Raw genomic sequence first — 18903 nt, 5'->3', positions numbered from 1 at the left:
ATCTTCAAACTAAACTACAAAAACCACCCCGGATATTTTTACAGATTAATTGATAAAGTTCACCATTAGAAATGACGGGGAGACGAATTTGATAAGAATGTAGGAAAGTGTCAAGTGAGAGAGAGGCAGAAGTCGGATAATGGACAGGGTTTAGTTCGATTGGCACAATTTGTAGCATTCCAATCCTTGACCACGTGTGTGTATCCCTCGCTGGATAGGGTTTCCCCCGTAAGCTCTGAATTGAAACACTCCTTGGAAGGGATGCTAGGCTTTTGCAGGACATTGAAACCTGTAACATAATCGTAAGGGTAGTACTGTTTACCCGTATCCGAAACTAAATCGAGGTAATCCTTAGAGTACTTAGATAACAACCGACGAGTGATTTCTGTTTTATATGTCTCTATGCGAGACTGGAAAGGGTGCCTCTAATCATGTTGTTGCTATCCACCAATCTAAGATTGCCTGATCTAGCCGAGTAAAATTTACTACCCTCACGTTTTAGAATTTCAAAGTCATACTTAGCCCCCTCCTCTTCCAATACCAGCGCAATGTCATAGGACAAATTATGTACTAACACTGTTAAATTCATCTCCTTAAACTTCATATTAAAATTGCATTGACAACACAGTGCACGCACAAAGTTGTCCCATGCCTCACAATGTGTGTGATGTCACACTTTGAATTCAACGTTACATCTCCCGCAATAGGTGCTCTATTCAAACTTACGGTTGGATTTAGGGGTCATATGCAATTGATACCTTGGCATTCGCTCACGCAATAGTGTCCATTCCCAGCTCATGTTCTGCAAAGAATCATCGATACATTTTTCTCCATAACCTAGTCTATGCATACAGTATTCGCCCGTTCTACCGTCAACGATCACATAGCAGTAAGTGTAAGCTTTCTGCTTTGCTACAATTCTCGGATTGTTTTCAGCATTCGGTTGAATATTATACATCTCGAAATCAAGGAAAGCAATGTGCGAGATTTTGTGCAGTTTTAACCTTGGTAAACAGTTTAAATTGGCCGGGATCCGGGTATTCAACAGTGGTTCGAACAGTACATGCCTGAGTGTGAGCATCGCGGATGGTGGGGCTATTGAACAATGCTAAACAATTGTAACACATACCACCCGCATGCTCACCCCTCCCCTGCTTGAACCTGTGTCGAAAAACCTTCACAAATACCAACATATCTTTAATCAATGTGACGTCAGTGATTAACAACAAGGTGACCAGATGAGGGCTTTGGGGGTTACCACCTTTCCTTGCCAGATGTACTGCCCCATGACTAATTAACACAATTTATAAACATAAATGTTGAGGTTCCCCTTTTCTAATGTTTTGAAAGTCATGGGTCAACGGCACATCTGGCAAGTGTTTGATATTTAATTGCCCCTCCTCATCCTAGTCGTTAAATCCTGAGAGAGGTTGTCAATATGTGTGATAAGGTTATCCCGGAGTACAAAGTATGCTTCTAACTCTGTAATAACACAGTTGTACCCAGATTGAATATTGACAACCTGAAATCTGCCACGAACTCACGTCACGTGATATGAAGTTCAACCCTATCCAGCGAGGTAATACACCAACCCAAACCTTCACTATAATTGAGTCTCTCTTCGAGATTATTAGCTACATACTCGATAGCCTCCTGCATAAGTAGAGAAGAGCCGATTGAATTCCTCTTTCAAGGAACGTGCCAACCACATCATCACGTAACTGGGCTATGCTACCACAGCCAAATAATGAATGGTGTTGACCACATTGTCACCCTCTGTTCTTTCCCTAGTTAGTGGAGATCCCTGTCTGGCTCCCCAAACACGAGATAGTTCACTACTCCCCATCGAATCATCGAATAGGAAGTCATCGACAAAAGAATCTGTAAAGAGTATGTTAAATAAACAATGGAGCAAGTGTGTTATAAAGGATGCAAAATGAATAATATCAATAATAATAATAATAATAATAATAATAATAACAATAATAATAGTAATAATATGTACCTTGATCGGTGGATGATCCGTTGCGCATGGAGGTTTCACAAGGGGTATGGGTGCTTTCTTCGACATGGCAATCTGCAAAAAAAAAAAAAAACACGTTTTCATGAATATTGAGAGTGAGGACATAAACACGGGTTTTTTTTAGATGTGTATATATTAACCCAATAAACGCTATTATACACACAGTCTATGTTCAACATGTGTAGTGATCATCATATACGTGAATAGCAGTGCATGTATGGGTACATTTCCCGAAAATCGAGCGTGTAAATTTACCAACAGGTTAGCCACCCCTAAATCATTATCAAAAGAAGTGGAATATGAAGTGGGTGTGGTGGGAGTCCTTCTCCTGAAAATATACTACGCTGTTTAATCTGGTGACAATGATTTTACCATTCAATTTAACATTATCTATAACGAGTCTACAGGGAAACGTGTTTATGCCTTTATTTATAAGTCTGTTTCGGGTTTGTTGGGGGTGATATGAATGCAATGACTAGAGCGCTTAATACGGAAGTTATTGAACAATTATCTATATTTTACGGTGAGCATATTCATGGAGCTATCCGCGGGAATAGTTTATTCTCGTAGAATGATGATATGAAGAGAATGAGTATTCCACATATCAATGCAGGAGCGGCAAAAGTTTATTCGATTGATTCAATTACTATTAAATTCAGTGAAAAGGCAGCCAATATACTCGGTTTCAATGAAAGGGTGAGGTATATAACATACAGTTCGGGTACGTTGAGACCTCATCACGGTAGAAAATTATATTTGTAAACGATCAATGTGTTGTATACGTTTACATGTATTCGGATATCGTTCAACCTACCACATTGGGCGATGAAATGGCTAACAACTTAGACTGTTTCACGTTAGAATATGCACATTTTAAAGGTCCGCATAACGCCATTTATAAACCTTTAAATGCCATTGACATATTGGATTACATTACAATTGGTGTATCGGATCAGAAAGGTGAAGCAATAATGTTTATTAAAAATGGGGTTGTATCATGCACTGCATATAAGACCTAGATAAAAACTATCGCACTTTTTCTTATAAAGGCCGTACTTGACATATACCCCTCGTAGTATTTTACTGACATGGCTGGTGAACACACCATATATTTGAGCAGTCTCGGATGTTTGGACATGTATACAAAAAATTCACCGTCAAAATTTGCAAATAGATTACCTACACCTATATTTACCTAATGCGATTGAATATGAAGTAGGTTTAGCCTTGATCATGTTCCCGGGTACTTATAACACTATATTATCAAAAGATGATTTATTCACTCTCGAATTTATTACAGAGCCTAATAAACGTGATATGCACGCATATTTGTATAGAACGAGAATAGCAATGTTAGTGGGGGACATGAAGAGGCTCGTGAGAGCTATTAATAATGATGTTTATGATTATTTGAAAGTTTATTACGGTGATAATTTCGTAAATTATTTTAATAGTAATGATATATTTCATTGGGATGAAGATTTAAGAATTACTATACCACATATCAAGAGAGGGAAATTGAGTTAGCGGAAAAGCTGCGAAATTATTAGGTTTTCAAATTAATACCGGTTAAGAAATATATGGAGGGCATGAATTGAATGAACAGGTTTCCATTGATTCCCTACCTGATAATACGAGGTAGATTATATTTTAAAGGCCCGGTAGTGAATTGTTAATCTCAGCTCTTTCCGGTTAGAGACAAGTCGGTTAGAGACAAGCGCTGGATTCCTCGAAGATGCTGAAATGAAAAACAGTCAGGATAGATGACCAATGCACTTTGTAGTCGATGACGCCTCGAAGATCACAAGCTTCGAGCATGGGGCACCCGTGTTTGCTGGGTGAAACATAGGGCATGTCTGTGTGTGTTCGTAACGAACATAAATGACATTTTATTATGGGGAATAAGTGCTAAGAGGGGGGACTCACTGATTGCTTGTGACAAAGTGTAGAACACGCCTGAAAGAGGTGTTGTGAGGTGTTGCAGACCCATCGAGTAAGGCAACGTAAGAAAGAACTTTGAAAAGGTTAACCTTTGAAGTTATAATTATTGTGTCTGGAGAAAGAGAAGTGTGGTGCAGTACACATTCTTTTTAACTAACTTTCATGGTTAAAGTGGTGTTATAATTGTGGTCTCTTTATTTCAGATGGGTTCAAAGTCACCATATAGAAAAATGGATTCTCTAAGACTTTTATTGACTTATTGAAATGTTATGGTTAGTCGGACACAATGAGATAAGAGGGGGTACTTACTTAAATATGATTTTGAGAGAAACGATAGTTTAACGGCTTTCCCTATGGGTCAGAGTTAATTCATTTTATTCCATTTTATTTATTGATTTTATTCCATTTTAATGTTAACTAATTTGGGAAATAAAAAGTATATTTTTGTAACTACGGGAATTTATTTGCCTAGCTTGCATTTTCAGTCAAATTACCAGAATGATCTGCAATGAACGAAGTATGCTTAGTTGCCAAGTAGCAGGTTATTTCATTTTGTTTAAACGAGTGTCATTTGGCCTTAAAAGCTCATTTAAGAGATTGGTGGCAGCGGTAAAAAGGTTCATTAGTGCCATAAGTAGCGCCTCCGAAGAGACTGTATAGATTAGGCATATTTTGGGGAGAGTGTTTGGAATTATGTATTGGGCAACTTGCTTTATTGCTGACTTAGGGAAAGATACTTGGGTGCGGCCGTGCAGGCAGTCTTCTTAGCTGTGGTTATGTGTAAAGATGTATTTCTGTGTTACGGGGGTGGTAAAGTGTATTTATGGCGTAACAGGAATGAATTACGCGCGGTTGCAATGTGTGGACAGGTACCGACTTTGGTTCTATGAAGATGTGAGTGTATAATTTTATATTTCCTTCCTTTCTTTTTTCCCTCTCTTTTTATTGGTGTTAATTTACTCAAAAGTGTGTTTTATTTTGATGTCCCTCAAGATTCGGTGGACATTAATGGTTTAGTGGTAAAAATACGGGGGAAAAGTGGTATTGTGAGTTTCATTTTTATACTTGGAACGGAAGGAGAGAGAGGAGAGAGAGAGGAACAGAGAGAGAGAGAGACGAGAGAGACGAGGAGAAGGAGAAGAGAGGAGAGAGGAGAGAAGAGAGACAGTGGTAGCCCGAGTGAACGGATGCTGATTCAAGCAGTTTTCTCTCGAACTGATTTTCTTCCCGTTTTTTGTTCCCGTAGTGACCTTGTAAACAGCTGTTTAACTTTGAACTTGAGCAGTGGCGAGTGGATGATTATTATTAATTTTTCTGGGTTGGGGTTTGTGTTTGCATAAATATATCAATGTTACTGAGGTCGGGGCGAATCCTGAAGTATAAGGGTTTTCATAATGAAAGCAAAATGGCGGACGCAAGTGGAAACCAGACTCTGGTTCACAAAATAACGAATTTTAATGCTGGGGTCAGCCCGTTCCGTGGCATTGTAGATGGAGTTCTTTCACAATCAGTATACTGATATAGTTCAACCGACGATTTTTGGTGGGAGACTAGTTAATATATTGGACTGTTTTACTTTAGAAAGTGGTAGAGGAAAAAGAATATATAATACAGTCTACAAATTGTTGAACATGAACATTTTGGACCAGAATTCAATTATTATCACTGATCAAAATGGACATCTTTTACATTTCACTAAAGACTCGAGTGTTACCTCCCTGCTCCGTATAAAACCTCGATGATAAAAAGAGAGTAGGTGTGTATAAATAGATGGGTAGGTATGTATATAATTCAATGTTCACCCTTGATATTCCTTATTGGTGATCACACCCTCAAGTCAACTAGAACGTGCGAATGAAGTTCTGCTTAAATTATTTTGAAAGAGTATAAAAGTAGTGTAAAAAATGTAATGAGAGTGATATTCACGCATCCTTCAGAGGCAGAATTTAAAAAACTATTTTTATCAGACCCTTTAAGAAGAGGGGCGGGATTTGAGGATATTTCTGTTTTCTATCCTGGGCATAGAAGAGGTAGTGGTCTGTTTTCTGCTATAAGCGGTATTGCACGTAAAGTGTTTCCTTTTCTATTTAATGTTGCAAAACCTTCAGTTAAAGAACTCGACAGATCTGTGTCATCTGATATGGTAAACGATGGTTTACCTTTAAAAGAATCCATAAAACAAAATGGTATAAGAGCCCTCAAAACTACTGGACAACAAATTTTAAGCGGTACCAGAAGAAAACGGAGGAAACAAAGGAAAACAGTGAAACGATTAGTTAGACGGTCAAGTGTGGAAGAAAAGAAAAAATGAAGGAAGAGGAAGAGTATACGCATTAAATCTAGAAATAAATATAATAAGGACTTGTACGATCTTTTGTAACTCATTCATCAATTGACAATCAGCGGGTATGCACACGTTCTACCCTTCATCTAAAATTATATATAAACACAAAATATGGCTATTGTAGTTCCTAACATACCCAGAACTGGTAATCAAGTTCCTATTTCTTCATATATTATGGGTATATCAGAATCATTCCCGAATGTAAATAGACGTAGAATTATTGAAACTTCAATTAATTCGAAGGAAAGACTGGATTTTACACCTAGCAATATTTCCGTAAATCAAATTCTAACCGATAAATATATCGAATTTCACGTTAATGGGGTGGCAGGTTTTTTTTAGATTTGTCAAGTATAGCTTTAGAATTATATATCACATTATATAGAGGTGGCACACAACTAGGGGATGATACGCACGTGGCCCTCGTTAATGGTATAAGTAATACATTATTTAAATCTGTTTCTATTTTCTTGAACGAAAACGTGGTGGAATCCTGCCTGGTATTTAACTATCAACCATATATCAAAATGCTTAAAATGATAAAGCACTCGGCGTTACCTACCACCGGTTGGGCAGGGTTTTTATATGATGATTGTCATGTAACACATGGAGTAACTCATCAATTTATGGCCAATACATTCGCTCAAACCATCAGGTGGGAGTCACGGGTTATGAGCAGCAAAAAAACGTAGGGCGTGCATATGTATTTTCCAATTCTTTTGGATATAGCGACTATAGACATGTATTTACTGGATTCCATTGACTTCAGGCTTAGACTCGAATTAGCGAATAATAACTGGGTGTTGGGTGACCATACCGATGGGCATTTAAATAAGATGAATTTAGAAAAAGATAAATTATGGATCGATAGAGCTACCCCCCATTATAACGCCATGTCGGCTTTAAATGAGGCTTTAGCAGTTAATCCTCTTATGCCGATTGGACGTATCAAACGTCGAGTCAAAATGTCTCCCGTATGCTGATGGGACGTATTATACGTCAACTCAAAAAGGTTTTTTTTAAAAATTCGCGGAAAAATACTTATAGGCCTACCAGCCGAAAACTTTTGAATCACGCGGCTCAGGGGATGCTGGGAGTTCACGGATCGAGGCGTTGTTTTGTTTACAAGCGCGACCCAAGTGCGCATGCACGAAATCCTTCCTTCTCGCTTCAGCCAGCATCATTGGTGCATCATCCGACAGCGATCTTTTGGCGCAATCGTGTTTGACTGAACTTGTGCGAGACTTTGAACATTTGTGTTGCTACAGGACGTTCGTAGAGATGTCTCAACGTCGTATGGAACGCAAAAGGCGCGTTTTACCCGTCGGAAGGGATCGTGTTAGGAGAATTTTGGACTTGGATGCTGGGGAAGGACCAAGCACCCAACCTGACCTCGCTCCTCAACGCCGTTCTGTGCGACCATGTGTGGTTGAAAGTGCTTTTAGAGTGTCTCATGTGCCATTAGTAACCCCTAGAAAGCATCGGGCCGTCCTTAGGGGCATTCGTAGGAATTTGGGAGGGCTCCAACTAAGGGACATTGACGAATATTTATCGGAGCTCGATCGAGAGTATGTGGCAAGTCCTCATTTTGATGGCGGTTGGTCATCTAGTGATGAGGACATAACTCCCGATGCTGCCAATGTCCGTTCGAGGCTCACATCCCGAAAGTGAATTAGAATTCAGTAGTTTTAGTGCATATGAGGGGGAATCTGAGGAGGGGGAGGATGAGGATTTGGGTTCTAGTTTTGTTGCTGATGATGATACAGAAAGCGAAGGCTTGAGTGAGGGAGATGGGCCAGTGAGGGGGGTTCGTAGAAGGTCGGATAGTCGCGCCAGCCAAGGTGAAGGTCGGTCGTCCGAAAGCGACGATGGGTGGACAGAGGACCCCACACCACCTAACATGCATCCATTCACGGCAAATCCTGGGCTCACCGTACCTGTTCCCCTGACTCCTCTGGGTTTCGTTCAGCTTTTCCTTTCGCGGGATTTGCTGGAGTACCTGGTAGCAGTGACGGCGGACTACGCCAGGTACTGCCGTGATGAACTGCGCATTTTTTGGGGCTCCTTGTTTTTTTGGATTGATGCCTGCTACCGACGTCAGGCAATATTGGAGGCATAATTTTTTCTTAGGTACGCCCAATGTACCCGGCGTTATGCCCCGTGATACTTTCCTGGCGTTGGACAGATATTTCAACGCCTTCAACCGAAGGGCCATACCCTGGAATAACTCTGATCGCCTCATTTTAGTGCGCCCAGTGTTGGAATATATTCGTGAACGTTGTAAAACTCTCATGATTCCTGGAAAGAACCTTTCTTTGGATTAGGGGATGATGCCTTACAAAGGACGTCTAAGCATCAAAGTGTATAACCCCAAGAAGCCGAAGAAATATGGAGTGAAATTTTTTTTATTACCGAGGCCAACACTGGCTACGTCGTAGACTTTTCGGTGTATTCCGGAGTCTTCTCCACGATGCGTGAAACTGTTTTGAGGCTTGTGGATCGTTTCCGTAACCAGGGATACCACCTGTTTATGGATAATTATTATAACTTGGTATCCCTGGCCCAGGAACTGTATGAAGCAGGTGTTTCACGTCAGTAGGTACCCTTCGGATTGTGGTGCGTTGGGGCCCCGAATGTCCTCAAGAGGTTCGCTAGCCATCTGCAACATCTGGCAAGAGGAGAGACACAGTGGCGGCGGAAGGGAGCTGTCTTCGTCATCTGTTGGAAGGGTGTCCGACTCGTTCCCATTATTACGACGAGCCATGAACCTGTCCAAGAGGAGATCGTACAGCGGAAGAAGACACGTCGACAGGGCAGAGTTGTGTATGAGCAGTTTCATGTAGAGCGCCCTACTGTCATTGGGCACTACAATAGGCACATGGGAGGAATTGATCTCTTTGATCAACTCATCCAGTCTTATACTTCACCAGGAGAACCAGGAGATGGACCCAGAAGCTCCTCAAATACATTCTGAAGTTGGCCCTCCAAAATGCCTACATACTCTACTGTGGGTACTACGGTTCCGATCTACGGAGGATGAGCCACTTACAGTTCCTCGAGGCAGCCGGGGATGCCCTCATCAACTTTGATCCTGATGAGTGGCCTTCAATGTCTGCCCCCCTGCCCCGAGCTGTAGATCTGCCCGTAGAGGAAAGGGCAGACCTTAGGAGGGCCTACTTCGGTCATGCTGCTGCCGATGCCCCTGCTGCTGACGCCCCTGCTGCTGCCGCCCCTGCTGCCGACGCCCCTGCTGCCGCCGCCCCTGCTGCCGCCGCCCCTGCTGCCGCCGCCCCTGCTGCCGACGCCCCTGCTGCTGATACCCCTACTGAAGCCCCTGCTGCCGCCGCCCTTGCTGCCGACGCCCCTGCTGCCGCCGCCCCTGATGCCACCGCCCCTGCTGCTGACGCCCTCACCCGCACCCCTTCTCATCGGGTAGTGGACCCTCCGTGTCGGCTGATGCCAGGGGATCACACACTGGAGCTCCTAGAAGTGCGCAGGCAGAAACGGTGCCGGGTATGCCATATGAATGGCAGAAGGAGAGACACCCGGTTCTTCTGTCGCACCTGCAGGATAGCTCTATGCAGGTTTGGGGAGTGTGACCGCAAATACCACAGTGCGGTCTTCTATTGGAGTGCGACTCAGCGGCGGTCAGGGGAGGGCGCACGCGTCTCCCTCCTCCACCTGTACCTCGTCATGTCGAAAGGAAAAACATGCAAGACTCTTCAATGGAGGAGGGAGAAAACAAGAATAGAACGAAGAGTCAGGATTACGAGTGAGTATTCTGCATTTGTTTTATATTTATTTTTTTATTGATTATTTCAAGTTTTTATATCTCCGTATCTATGCATGAATACGATATTTCATTGTATGCAAAAGGAAAAGTGTCACCTGCATTCCTTTTATTTATGTATTCGTACCAGAATCGGAAAATGTAATAAATAAAGATACACATACATTATATATATATATATTATATATATATATATATATATATTATATATATTTATATATATATATATATATATACATATATATTGATATATATTATATTTATATATATTATATATATATATATATATTATTATTATATATATATATATACATATGTACATATAATATTAAATATATATATAATATAATATATATATATTATATAATAATAAGATCATATATATATCATATATATATAAAATATATATATATATATCATTCGTTGAATTTGAAAAAGCAATTGCTTTAGTGGCATCAATAAGTTTCTTGCAGTGATCTTCATACCGACGAAGTTTTTCCGATTCTCGTTCGTCAATTTCTAGTGAAAAATACGCAGACTTCCTTCTTCCATTTATTGAAGAAGGAAGTCTGCGTATTTTTCACCAGAAATTGACGAACGAGAATCGGAAAAAACTTCGTCGGTATGAAGATACCTGCAAGAAACTTATTGATGCCACTAAAGCAATTGCTTTTAACGAAAATTGTATTAGAGAAAAACTATGCCCTAAAAGTATATATATATATATATATATATATATATAGATAATAATAAAATATATATATATATATATATAGATTATATATGTATATATATATATATGTAATATATATATAATATATATATATATATATATATATATATATATATATATATATATATATATTTGTAATATATATATATATATATATATATATATATAATAGATTATAATATATATATATATATATATATATATATATATATTTTATATATATATATATATATATTATATATATATATATCTATATATATATATATTTTTGTATATATATATATATATATATATATATATAGATATATATATTATATATATATATATATATATTTCTTTATTTTTTCTTATGTTGGTATTTTTGGGTAAGCAAAATACATAACAGTCTAGTAATCTTCAGTCATTTATCTTCATTTTGAAACAAATTCGAAGTCTCTAGAACAATATTTCGATTTATGGTGAAATTTTGAAAAAAAAAAAAAATTTCCTTCCCTCCGCTCGCCGATTCGCAGCCGAAAATCTCCGAAATGCGTACTTCGCATTATCCTAATATTTGCTCCTTGTCATATTAGCCGTTTTATAGAATTTCATATATCAAAATCTGCGCAAATTCATGAAAAATACAACAAAAAATAATTGAAGGTTGTAGCTTTTATCATTTTCGAAATATTTGCATACAAATCACGATGATGGGGAAAAAACTACATACGGTCAACTTTGACGGAACCGAAATGGTCGAAAAACGTAATTGTATGCTAAAACTCTTACGGCCTAGTAATATTCAGTCATTTATCTTAATTTTTAAACAAATTCTTTGTCTCTAGAACAATATTTTGATTTATGGTGAATTTAAAAAAATATATATTTTCCTTTCCTCCGCGCGCCGCTTCGCGGCCGAAAATCTCCGAAATGCGTACGTCGCATTATCCTAATATTTGCTCCTTTTCATATTAGCCGTTTTATAGAATTTCATATATCAAAATCTGTGCAAATTCATGAGAAATAAAAAAAAAATAATTAAAGGTTGTAGCTTTTCTCATTTCCGAAATATTTGCATACAAATCACGATAATTGGGAAAAAAACTACGTACAGTCAACTTTGACGCAACCGAAATGGTCGAAAAACGTAATTGTAAGCTAAAACTCTTACGGCCTAGTAATATTCAGTCATTTATCTTCATTTTGAAACAAATTCTTTGTCTCTAGAACAGTTTCAACTGTTTGTGCTGATATATTTTTTTTTATTATTTCATATCGAACCTGAAGCGGACCTCTCTCCGAGACCGTAACATTGTGTCGACCCTTTCCAGGATATTTCGACAACGTGGCATTGTCTCTGAGATCTCAGAGTCCGTAATACCATTTAATATTCGCTACATGTTCAAGAAAACGAAAGTGATTAAGATGATACTTACTGGATAGTGACGGTGGACGTTCCAGCCAAGAGAAAAGGTATGGCACAAGTGGACAAATGACGATGTCCTTCAGTTGGCTTTATTTATAACAGAGTCTAAGGGTATTAATCGTATGTGAATAGGGTTTGTGAATCTCTGCTACGGTTTACAAATGTGAAGATGGCGGGGGTTAAAGATTGGATGTTAAGGAATGCAGCTACATTTGTGATAAAGGGGAGCATCTTTAATGACTCATAGTGTCAGAAGTTTGGGAAAGGAACACACCCCTCAACAAGTTCACGCGTTAACCGCTAGAGAGGACACTGAACGTCAAATCTCGAGTATGTATAAAAATGCTGTTCTCGTTAATCCACCCACCAGTCCAACCTTGAATGTTGGAGACTTTGTACGTATAACGGATGAGCATCGTAACTCAGTTTTTATAAGGGGATATACTATTCAAAATACTCTGGAAATTTTTAAAATCCGAAAAGTGGATACATCGTAAAATTCTGTCATATACTTCTTGGAAGATTTAGCCGGAGAAGAAATAAAGGGAGTATTCTACCGTGAAGAATCAATTCCCACAATTCTACCAGAAACATATGATATCATTATTCTGAGAAGCAGGAACGTTAATTGGAAAGGTTACCCGAGTTAATTCAGTTCATGGGTCGATCAATCTCAAATTGTATGGATATGAACCAAAAACGACTATTAATACATAAAAATAAAAACTTTATTTTATTCATCACATGTTTATCACCCAGCGGGAGAAGTAAAGTCATTCCAATCTTAAACGGTGGTTTTGTTGCTATCGTAAATTTTTAGAAATTTTCTTTGCGATAATCTAACTCAAGATAAGAAATTTATTAAACACTTTAGAAAGTGTGGGCGTGAAATTCATCTTGTTTCCTTAAAAACAACGTCTGTAACTAAGAAGAAAAATATATTGAAAAGCCGTACAGGGGGCGCTATTTTATCGGTGTTACTATCTTTAGCTGCGAGTTTGATAGGGAGTCTTTTTAATTGACGAAAAATAAAGGAGTTTTATGTTATCCCCACCATTACATACGAGAGGTTAATGAATAGAAAGGAGGTTTGTGATAATATTGATGATAATTAGACTAACCTTAAGGGTAATGGTAAGTTGGATACAACCATTATTGACATGCACATACCTTTTAATGTTAAAATGAATGCAAAATTTCCCGCGGCGGCTAAATCACTCATGGGACCTCCTCATTCTCTTATAAAGGGTGTGGGCGAGGTAGCTGAAGTAGCTGGGGGGGAGGGGGTAATTGCTCTGATTACGTTGAAAACATTTAAAGGGGATATTAGCTGCAAAAGAAGCAATCCCGAGTTAACAGGTATTATTTCAATATTATTTACAGAACCTCAAAAGTCGTACATTACAGCTTTTGTTAAACACTTACAAAATTCTGGCTCGATTGGATGGAATGAAGAAGGGGATTTAGCTCATCCACTAGCAGTTTATAATATTTTAGATATCACTCAAGAATTTCAAGGGAGTAAGAAATCCAACGTTGATAATATTTACAATTGTCACTACTTAATTGAGACGGCAGGGGTTAAAGATTGGATGTTAAGGAATGCAGCTATTAAAAAACAAATAGAAGCATAGCGTAATGGAGTGAAAAGAGGCGGTAGTGGTAGTGGAGGGAAGATGGTGGGACATGCGAAAAAGAAAATGGTGGGTGTGTGGAAGAAAATGGCTGGTACGTGGGTACTTTATTAATATGTTGGGAAAATGATACAGCTTGTTTAATTGTGTGATTAACCCTTTACATGATACAACTTGTTTAACCATGAGATTGAGATAACAGTTCGAAAGTGGGTCAGGCTTTAGTGTGATTCATAGCTTCAGGTGGGAGTTTTGGATGGTGGCATGATACAACTTGTTTAATCAGTGATTGTGATAAAGGGGAGCATCTTTAATGACTCATAGTGTCAGGGGGGTAGGGAAGCTCGATTGTGAGATTTGGTGGCTCATTAACTCTTGAATCATTGGAATATTAAGACGCACACTCTCGCCATGGCTTCGTCAACCTCCTCGAGCAAGTTAGTTTTCGGGAACTTGTCTGAAAATAGGTTCTGGAAGAGAAATGCTTGTTTAGTATTGGCCACCAATTGTGCTACATGCAGGAATTACAGTGTGGTTGAAGACGTCGTTCGAAGTTATCCATACGCTGAGATTGCAGGCTTTCGATATTCGCCTGTCTTCCCAATCGCGGTGTTGAAGGGTCTGCCATTGTGAAAAGGCACGAAAATATTACTTATTGGGAATATAACGATGAAGTAGATCTCTCCACTGTAGCTACTTTATTAACCCAATATGGCATCGGTGCTCCTGTTAAAGATAGTGAATACGTCCAAAAGCTTGTAACATATTCCAAAGATGAGGACCATACTGACCGTTTGAGCAGGAATACCAAGCAGATGAGGTTCAATCACTTTTTTTCTTTGGTGAAGAAATTGAAGGAAGAATTATTTAAGTCATCGTATGACTATGTTAAATATGTTATCTTCCCGCCGGTATCGGACAAAGTAGATGAGTTAACATGACATGGTTAAATCAATATTTACCTGTGATATCTACATTCAGTGATGAAATGAAAAAAATTGGTAAAATCACTTGTTTAAGCTTATTGAAAAAGAATTTATCCCTGCTAGATGAAAGATGTGTTGAAGATTTATATATGAAGAACTTGTTATCAAGATTTAAAAGCTTAGAAGTATTGGATGAATTATCTTTCACACATGATCAGGAAACTGGGGAGAATGTGTGTGGTACATACTAGCAATGTGTCTCAATGAAGTATTATTTTCGTAAAACAAATGTATATCATGTCCGTGTATTCTTTTGTACACCTTTTCCAGTGCATTCTTGTATGACTTTGTATGGAATATTAATTCATGTATACCATTCCCCATGCATTTCTGTATGACTTTTGTTACAAAAATAATAACAATTCTGTATGTAACCTGATTTTCCATTTAACCTCTTCATGTATGGAATATTATGCATCTGTATACACATATCATAAATGATTAAGACTGAAATGGGTTTTGTTAAGTTAATTTTCAGTGTACCCTATTGAAAAAAAATTTGCGTTTGGGAGTGAATTCGGGGGACATGTTGGAACCTGTGATTTCAAGTTTTAAGATGTCATCAGGGGCTAGTGGAAGGAATTGGGGGTGAGGGTTGAAGCCTTTGGATTTTACATCGTAGAGTTTTGTGATGTCATCGGGTCGGGTTTGAAATCTGGGATCGTCACCCATAGACTTTCGTGACGTCATTGGATTTTTTGAGAGAAATCTGGGTCAGGGTTGAAACCTGGTATTTTACGTCCATAGGCTTTCGTGACGTCATCAGGAGTTTTTGAAGGAAACCAGGGTCAGGGTTGAAATCAGGGCTTTTACCTCCGTACCTTATGAGGAAATTTTGGGGGTCAGGGTTGAAATCAGGGTTTTTACCTCTGTAAAATATGAGGAACTTTGGGATCAGGGGTGAAGTTAGGGTTTCTTGCCTCCTTACAGTATGAGGAACTTTGTGGTCAGGGTTGAAATCAGGGTTTTTACCTCCTTAGACTATGAGGAACTTTGGGGTGAGGGTTGAAATCAGAGTTTTTTACCTGCGTTAACTATGAGGAACTTTTGGGGGTCAGGGTTGAAATCAGGGTTTTTACCTTTGTAGATTATGAGGAAATTTGGGGGGTTCAGGGTTGCAATAAGGATTTTATCCCCGTAGAGTTTTGCGCAGCGCCAACACGACCATGGGAACCCTGTGAAATTTCACACCTTTATGGTCAATTTTTACACCTAAAAGTGTGAAAAATAATCAACACCTCATTAAAAGGTGTGTAATTTCACACCTAGGTGCTAATCCCCAGGTAGAAAAATCGACTACCTGGTGATTAGCACCTAGGTGTTGAGGGACAATGGGGTTTTTCCCCCTACTTACCTCTGACCTGGATCGAAATTCCCTGACCACAGGATCCAGACTGCAGTTGAAGTACATGAACTCCGCCCCTTCGAGCACATCGCTGCCCCATGTGACTCCGTCGGAGTCGAGCAAGTCCTGGAAGCTGTTGATTGGTGGAGGAAAGACTGGGATTGTCAGGTGTGCGATCAAGGACGACTTGTAGGCCGAAGTCACGATAAAGGAGAATATCCATAAACACAATGCCACCAACTGGAGGGCGATGTCAGATGTCCATGGTGACATATTAGGGAAAAAGAACATTCTGTAGTACAATGAGCTTAAGAATAATGACATTCTTTTGAGTTCAAAATTTATTTATTTATTATTATTATTATTATTATTATTATTATTATTATTATTATTATTATTATCATTATTATTAAATAATAATAATAATAGTGAATTTGTGGGTTTCTTTTTCAATTATTATTATTGTTGTTGTTGTTGTTGTTGTTGTTGTTGTTAAAAATTTCACAATTATACATTAAAATATATTTCTATGTAATATATAAATGTGGATTTTTTAACAATTTGTTTTCACAAGACTGTGAATTTCTTAACATTATTATTATTATTGGGAATCTGCTCTCAAATACGTGTGAAAATTGGAGCAAAATAAAATTGAAAATTTGTATCAGTGAAATTCATTAAGGAATATATAGGTGACGTCAGCGATGTGAGAAGGATAGAATGATATCGTGATATCGTGCAATAAGCATAGTAAATCAATTTCTGAATGTATAATCGAAAATACCAAGCACACTGAAGACAGGAGGAAGTTATTAAATCAGACGAACTGGTGAAAGCAGTCAGGCCAAAAAGAAGCACCTGAGTTCGGATACATCATCTGCACCCTAAAGGATACAAAGTTATGCTGAAACTGTCACCTCTGGTAACTTTTAAATATGTCAACAATACATTAATATCTTCAAGAGAATAAACGTTCACACCACCAATTCTCCAGTCAATCATCTTAAACACACCAGTCCTCATTTAACATTAATCTCTTCCCTCTCTTGCGTCTTTCAGATCTCCCTCCGTCTTCCATGCCTCTTCTAACAACACCATTTCAGGTCTGTCACATAAATGTGCTGAATCCAAAACCAATCCATTACCCTGGTAGTGAAATTGACCGGGAGATTCAGACTGGGACCAGAGACGAGCACTTCGCAGGTGTAGAAGAAGGAAGTGGAGATGCTGAGCCCTTGATCTCCAGAAATCGAAGTCCAGAGGCGCGTGATCAACCAGAGTGTGAATCCCAAAACCACGGTGCTTAGGAAAACAGCGATCCACATTACACCTGGACAATACGAGAAACAGTCATTAATTATACTAGCAATTTACTGATCATCACTAAAAGCATATTCATCTGCTGCTTCATATAAGTAACTCGCTTGTGTTTTTTAACTATTATGTATGATAAATTCGTATAGTAACCAAGTCTAAGGGCATAACCAACCCCATTTCATGGGCATAACCAGCTCCCTTCTCACCCCACCCCTTTGAGAGGGGGGTTGTGGGGGAAGGTAGGATGAAACCCCATTATAAACCATCTTAGGGGTGCCCACTATAACCCTGCCAAGTTTCATGCCCATCGGACCAGACGTTTCGCTGTGATTGAATGGCAGACGGACGGACAGACATAGCCCCCATTATAGTATAGTAAGATGTGATATCAGGGGCTGTTAATGAGAATATAACTTTACTTTTGAGCATCCTTCCTCCATCTTACCAACAATAGTTAAGGCCCAGTTTTGTGCATAGGCCCATGCTGGTATTGGTCCATGCTTGATTTAAACTTCAAAGCAACCAAGCACCAACAAACAGGAGGAAGGAAGCCAATTGGGGACGCTCAGTAAAGAGTGATATTGCATAACTAACAAGAAAATAATTTGGATAAGAAAAACTCTTTTATGAATAAAATCACTGCATATGCATTCTTAAATACAGATGGAGAGAGAGACTGGTTCATACAGGTGCTATTCTAATTCGATCTTTTGAATTATTGCGTATGATTCTTAGTCAATTCAAATGCATCGCTGGTTAATGACCGAACCAGCAGAAGGAAGAAAGTGATAAAATTTCAACTTATTTATGAACAAAATCTTCCACTTGTTTATTAAATATTTTCGATGCATTAACTCAATCAAAATTTTCAAGTTCACTTGCACAATTTTCATCAAGTAAGATTTCTGCTGCTGACTTCAGACCATAATCACCAGAACTGTGATTATAAGTAAATCCCATCATAACTATTCCTATAATTCCAACACTGCCATTCCTTCTGTTTCAAACTTTGGAATTCTCCTCCCCTCTGCTCTGCTTCTGTTTTCTCATTTCCTACAAGGGTTAAGGGTCCAGAGGTGGGTAACCTAATTTTAAGAGGAGAGCAACAAACATTCTTTTTTCGTAACCATTTGTAAAAAGGAGGTAGATAAATATAGTTGGTATTGCCATTATATGTAACTAAACCTTTTAATTAAGTACCCAACTTTCAGATTTTAGGATGAATATGAATTTTGATATGATATATCATATTTCCTAGTAAGTTTCTTTTTTTTCCTATTTTTCTTCCCCCCCCCCCTTCAAGACCTACTGGAAGCAAATCTCTTTCCATTTCCTCAGAATGAAGTACAGTAAGATTATACTGCATGAAAATGTGATTATAGATA

At 38.5% G+C, this 18903-nt stretch overlaps 1 protein-coding gene across 1 annotated transcript in view; it reads right to left on the bottom strand.

Moving 5' to 3' along the window:
- Positions 1-18478, bottom strand: part of LOC135202635 (ionotropic receptor 21a-like) — a 30739-nt gene extending 12261 nt beyond the window's left edge. Inside the window, exons 1-3 of the mRNA XM_064232130.1 lie at positions 18397-18478; positions 17347-17531; positions 16211-16441 (exon numbers count right to left, since the gene is read on the bottom strand). Of these exons, the coding sequence (XP_064088200.1) occupies positions 16211-16441; positions 17347-17531; positions 18397-18478 (498 nt within the window). The remainder of the gene's footprint in view (positions 1-16210; positions 16442-17346; positions 17532-18396) is intronic.
- Positions 18479-18903: the final 425 nt, after the last annotated feature.

Source organism: Macrobrachium nipponense, chromosome 33 (genome assembly GCF_015104395.2).
Source record: "Macrobrachium nipponense isolate FS-2020 chromosome 33, ASM1510439v2, whole genome shotgun sequence".
Lineage (NCBI taxonomy): Eukaryota > Metazoa > Arthropoda > Malacostraca > Decapoda > Palaemonidae > Macrobrachium > Macrobrachium nipponense.
Note: the sequence above shows the minus strand (reverse complement) of the source record. Positions and strands in the feature narration are given on the sequence as shown.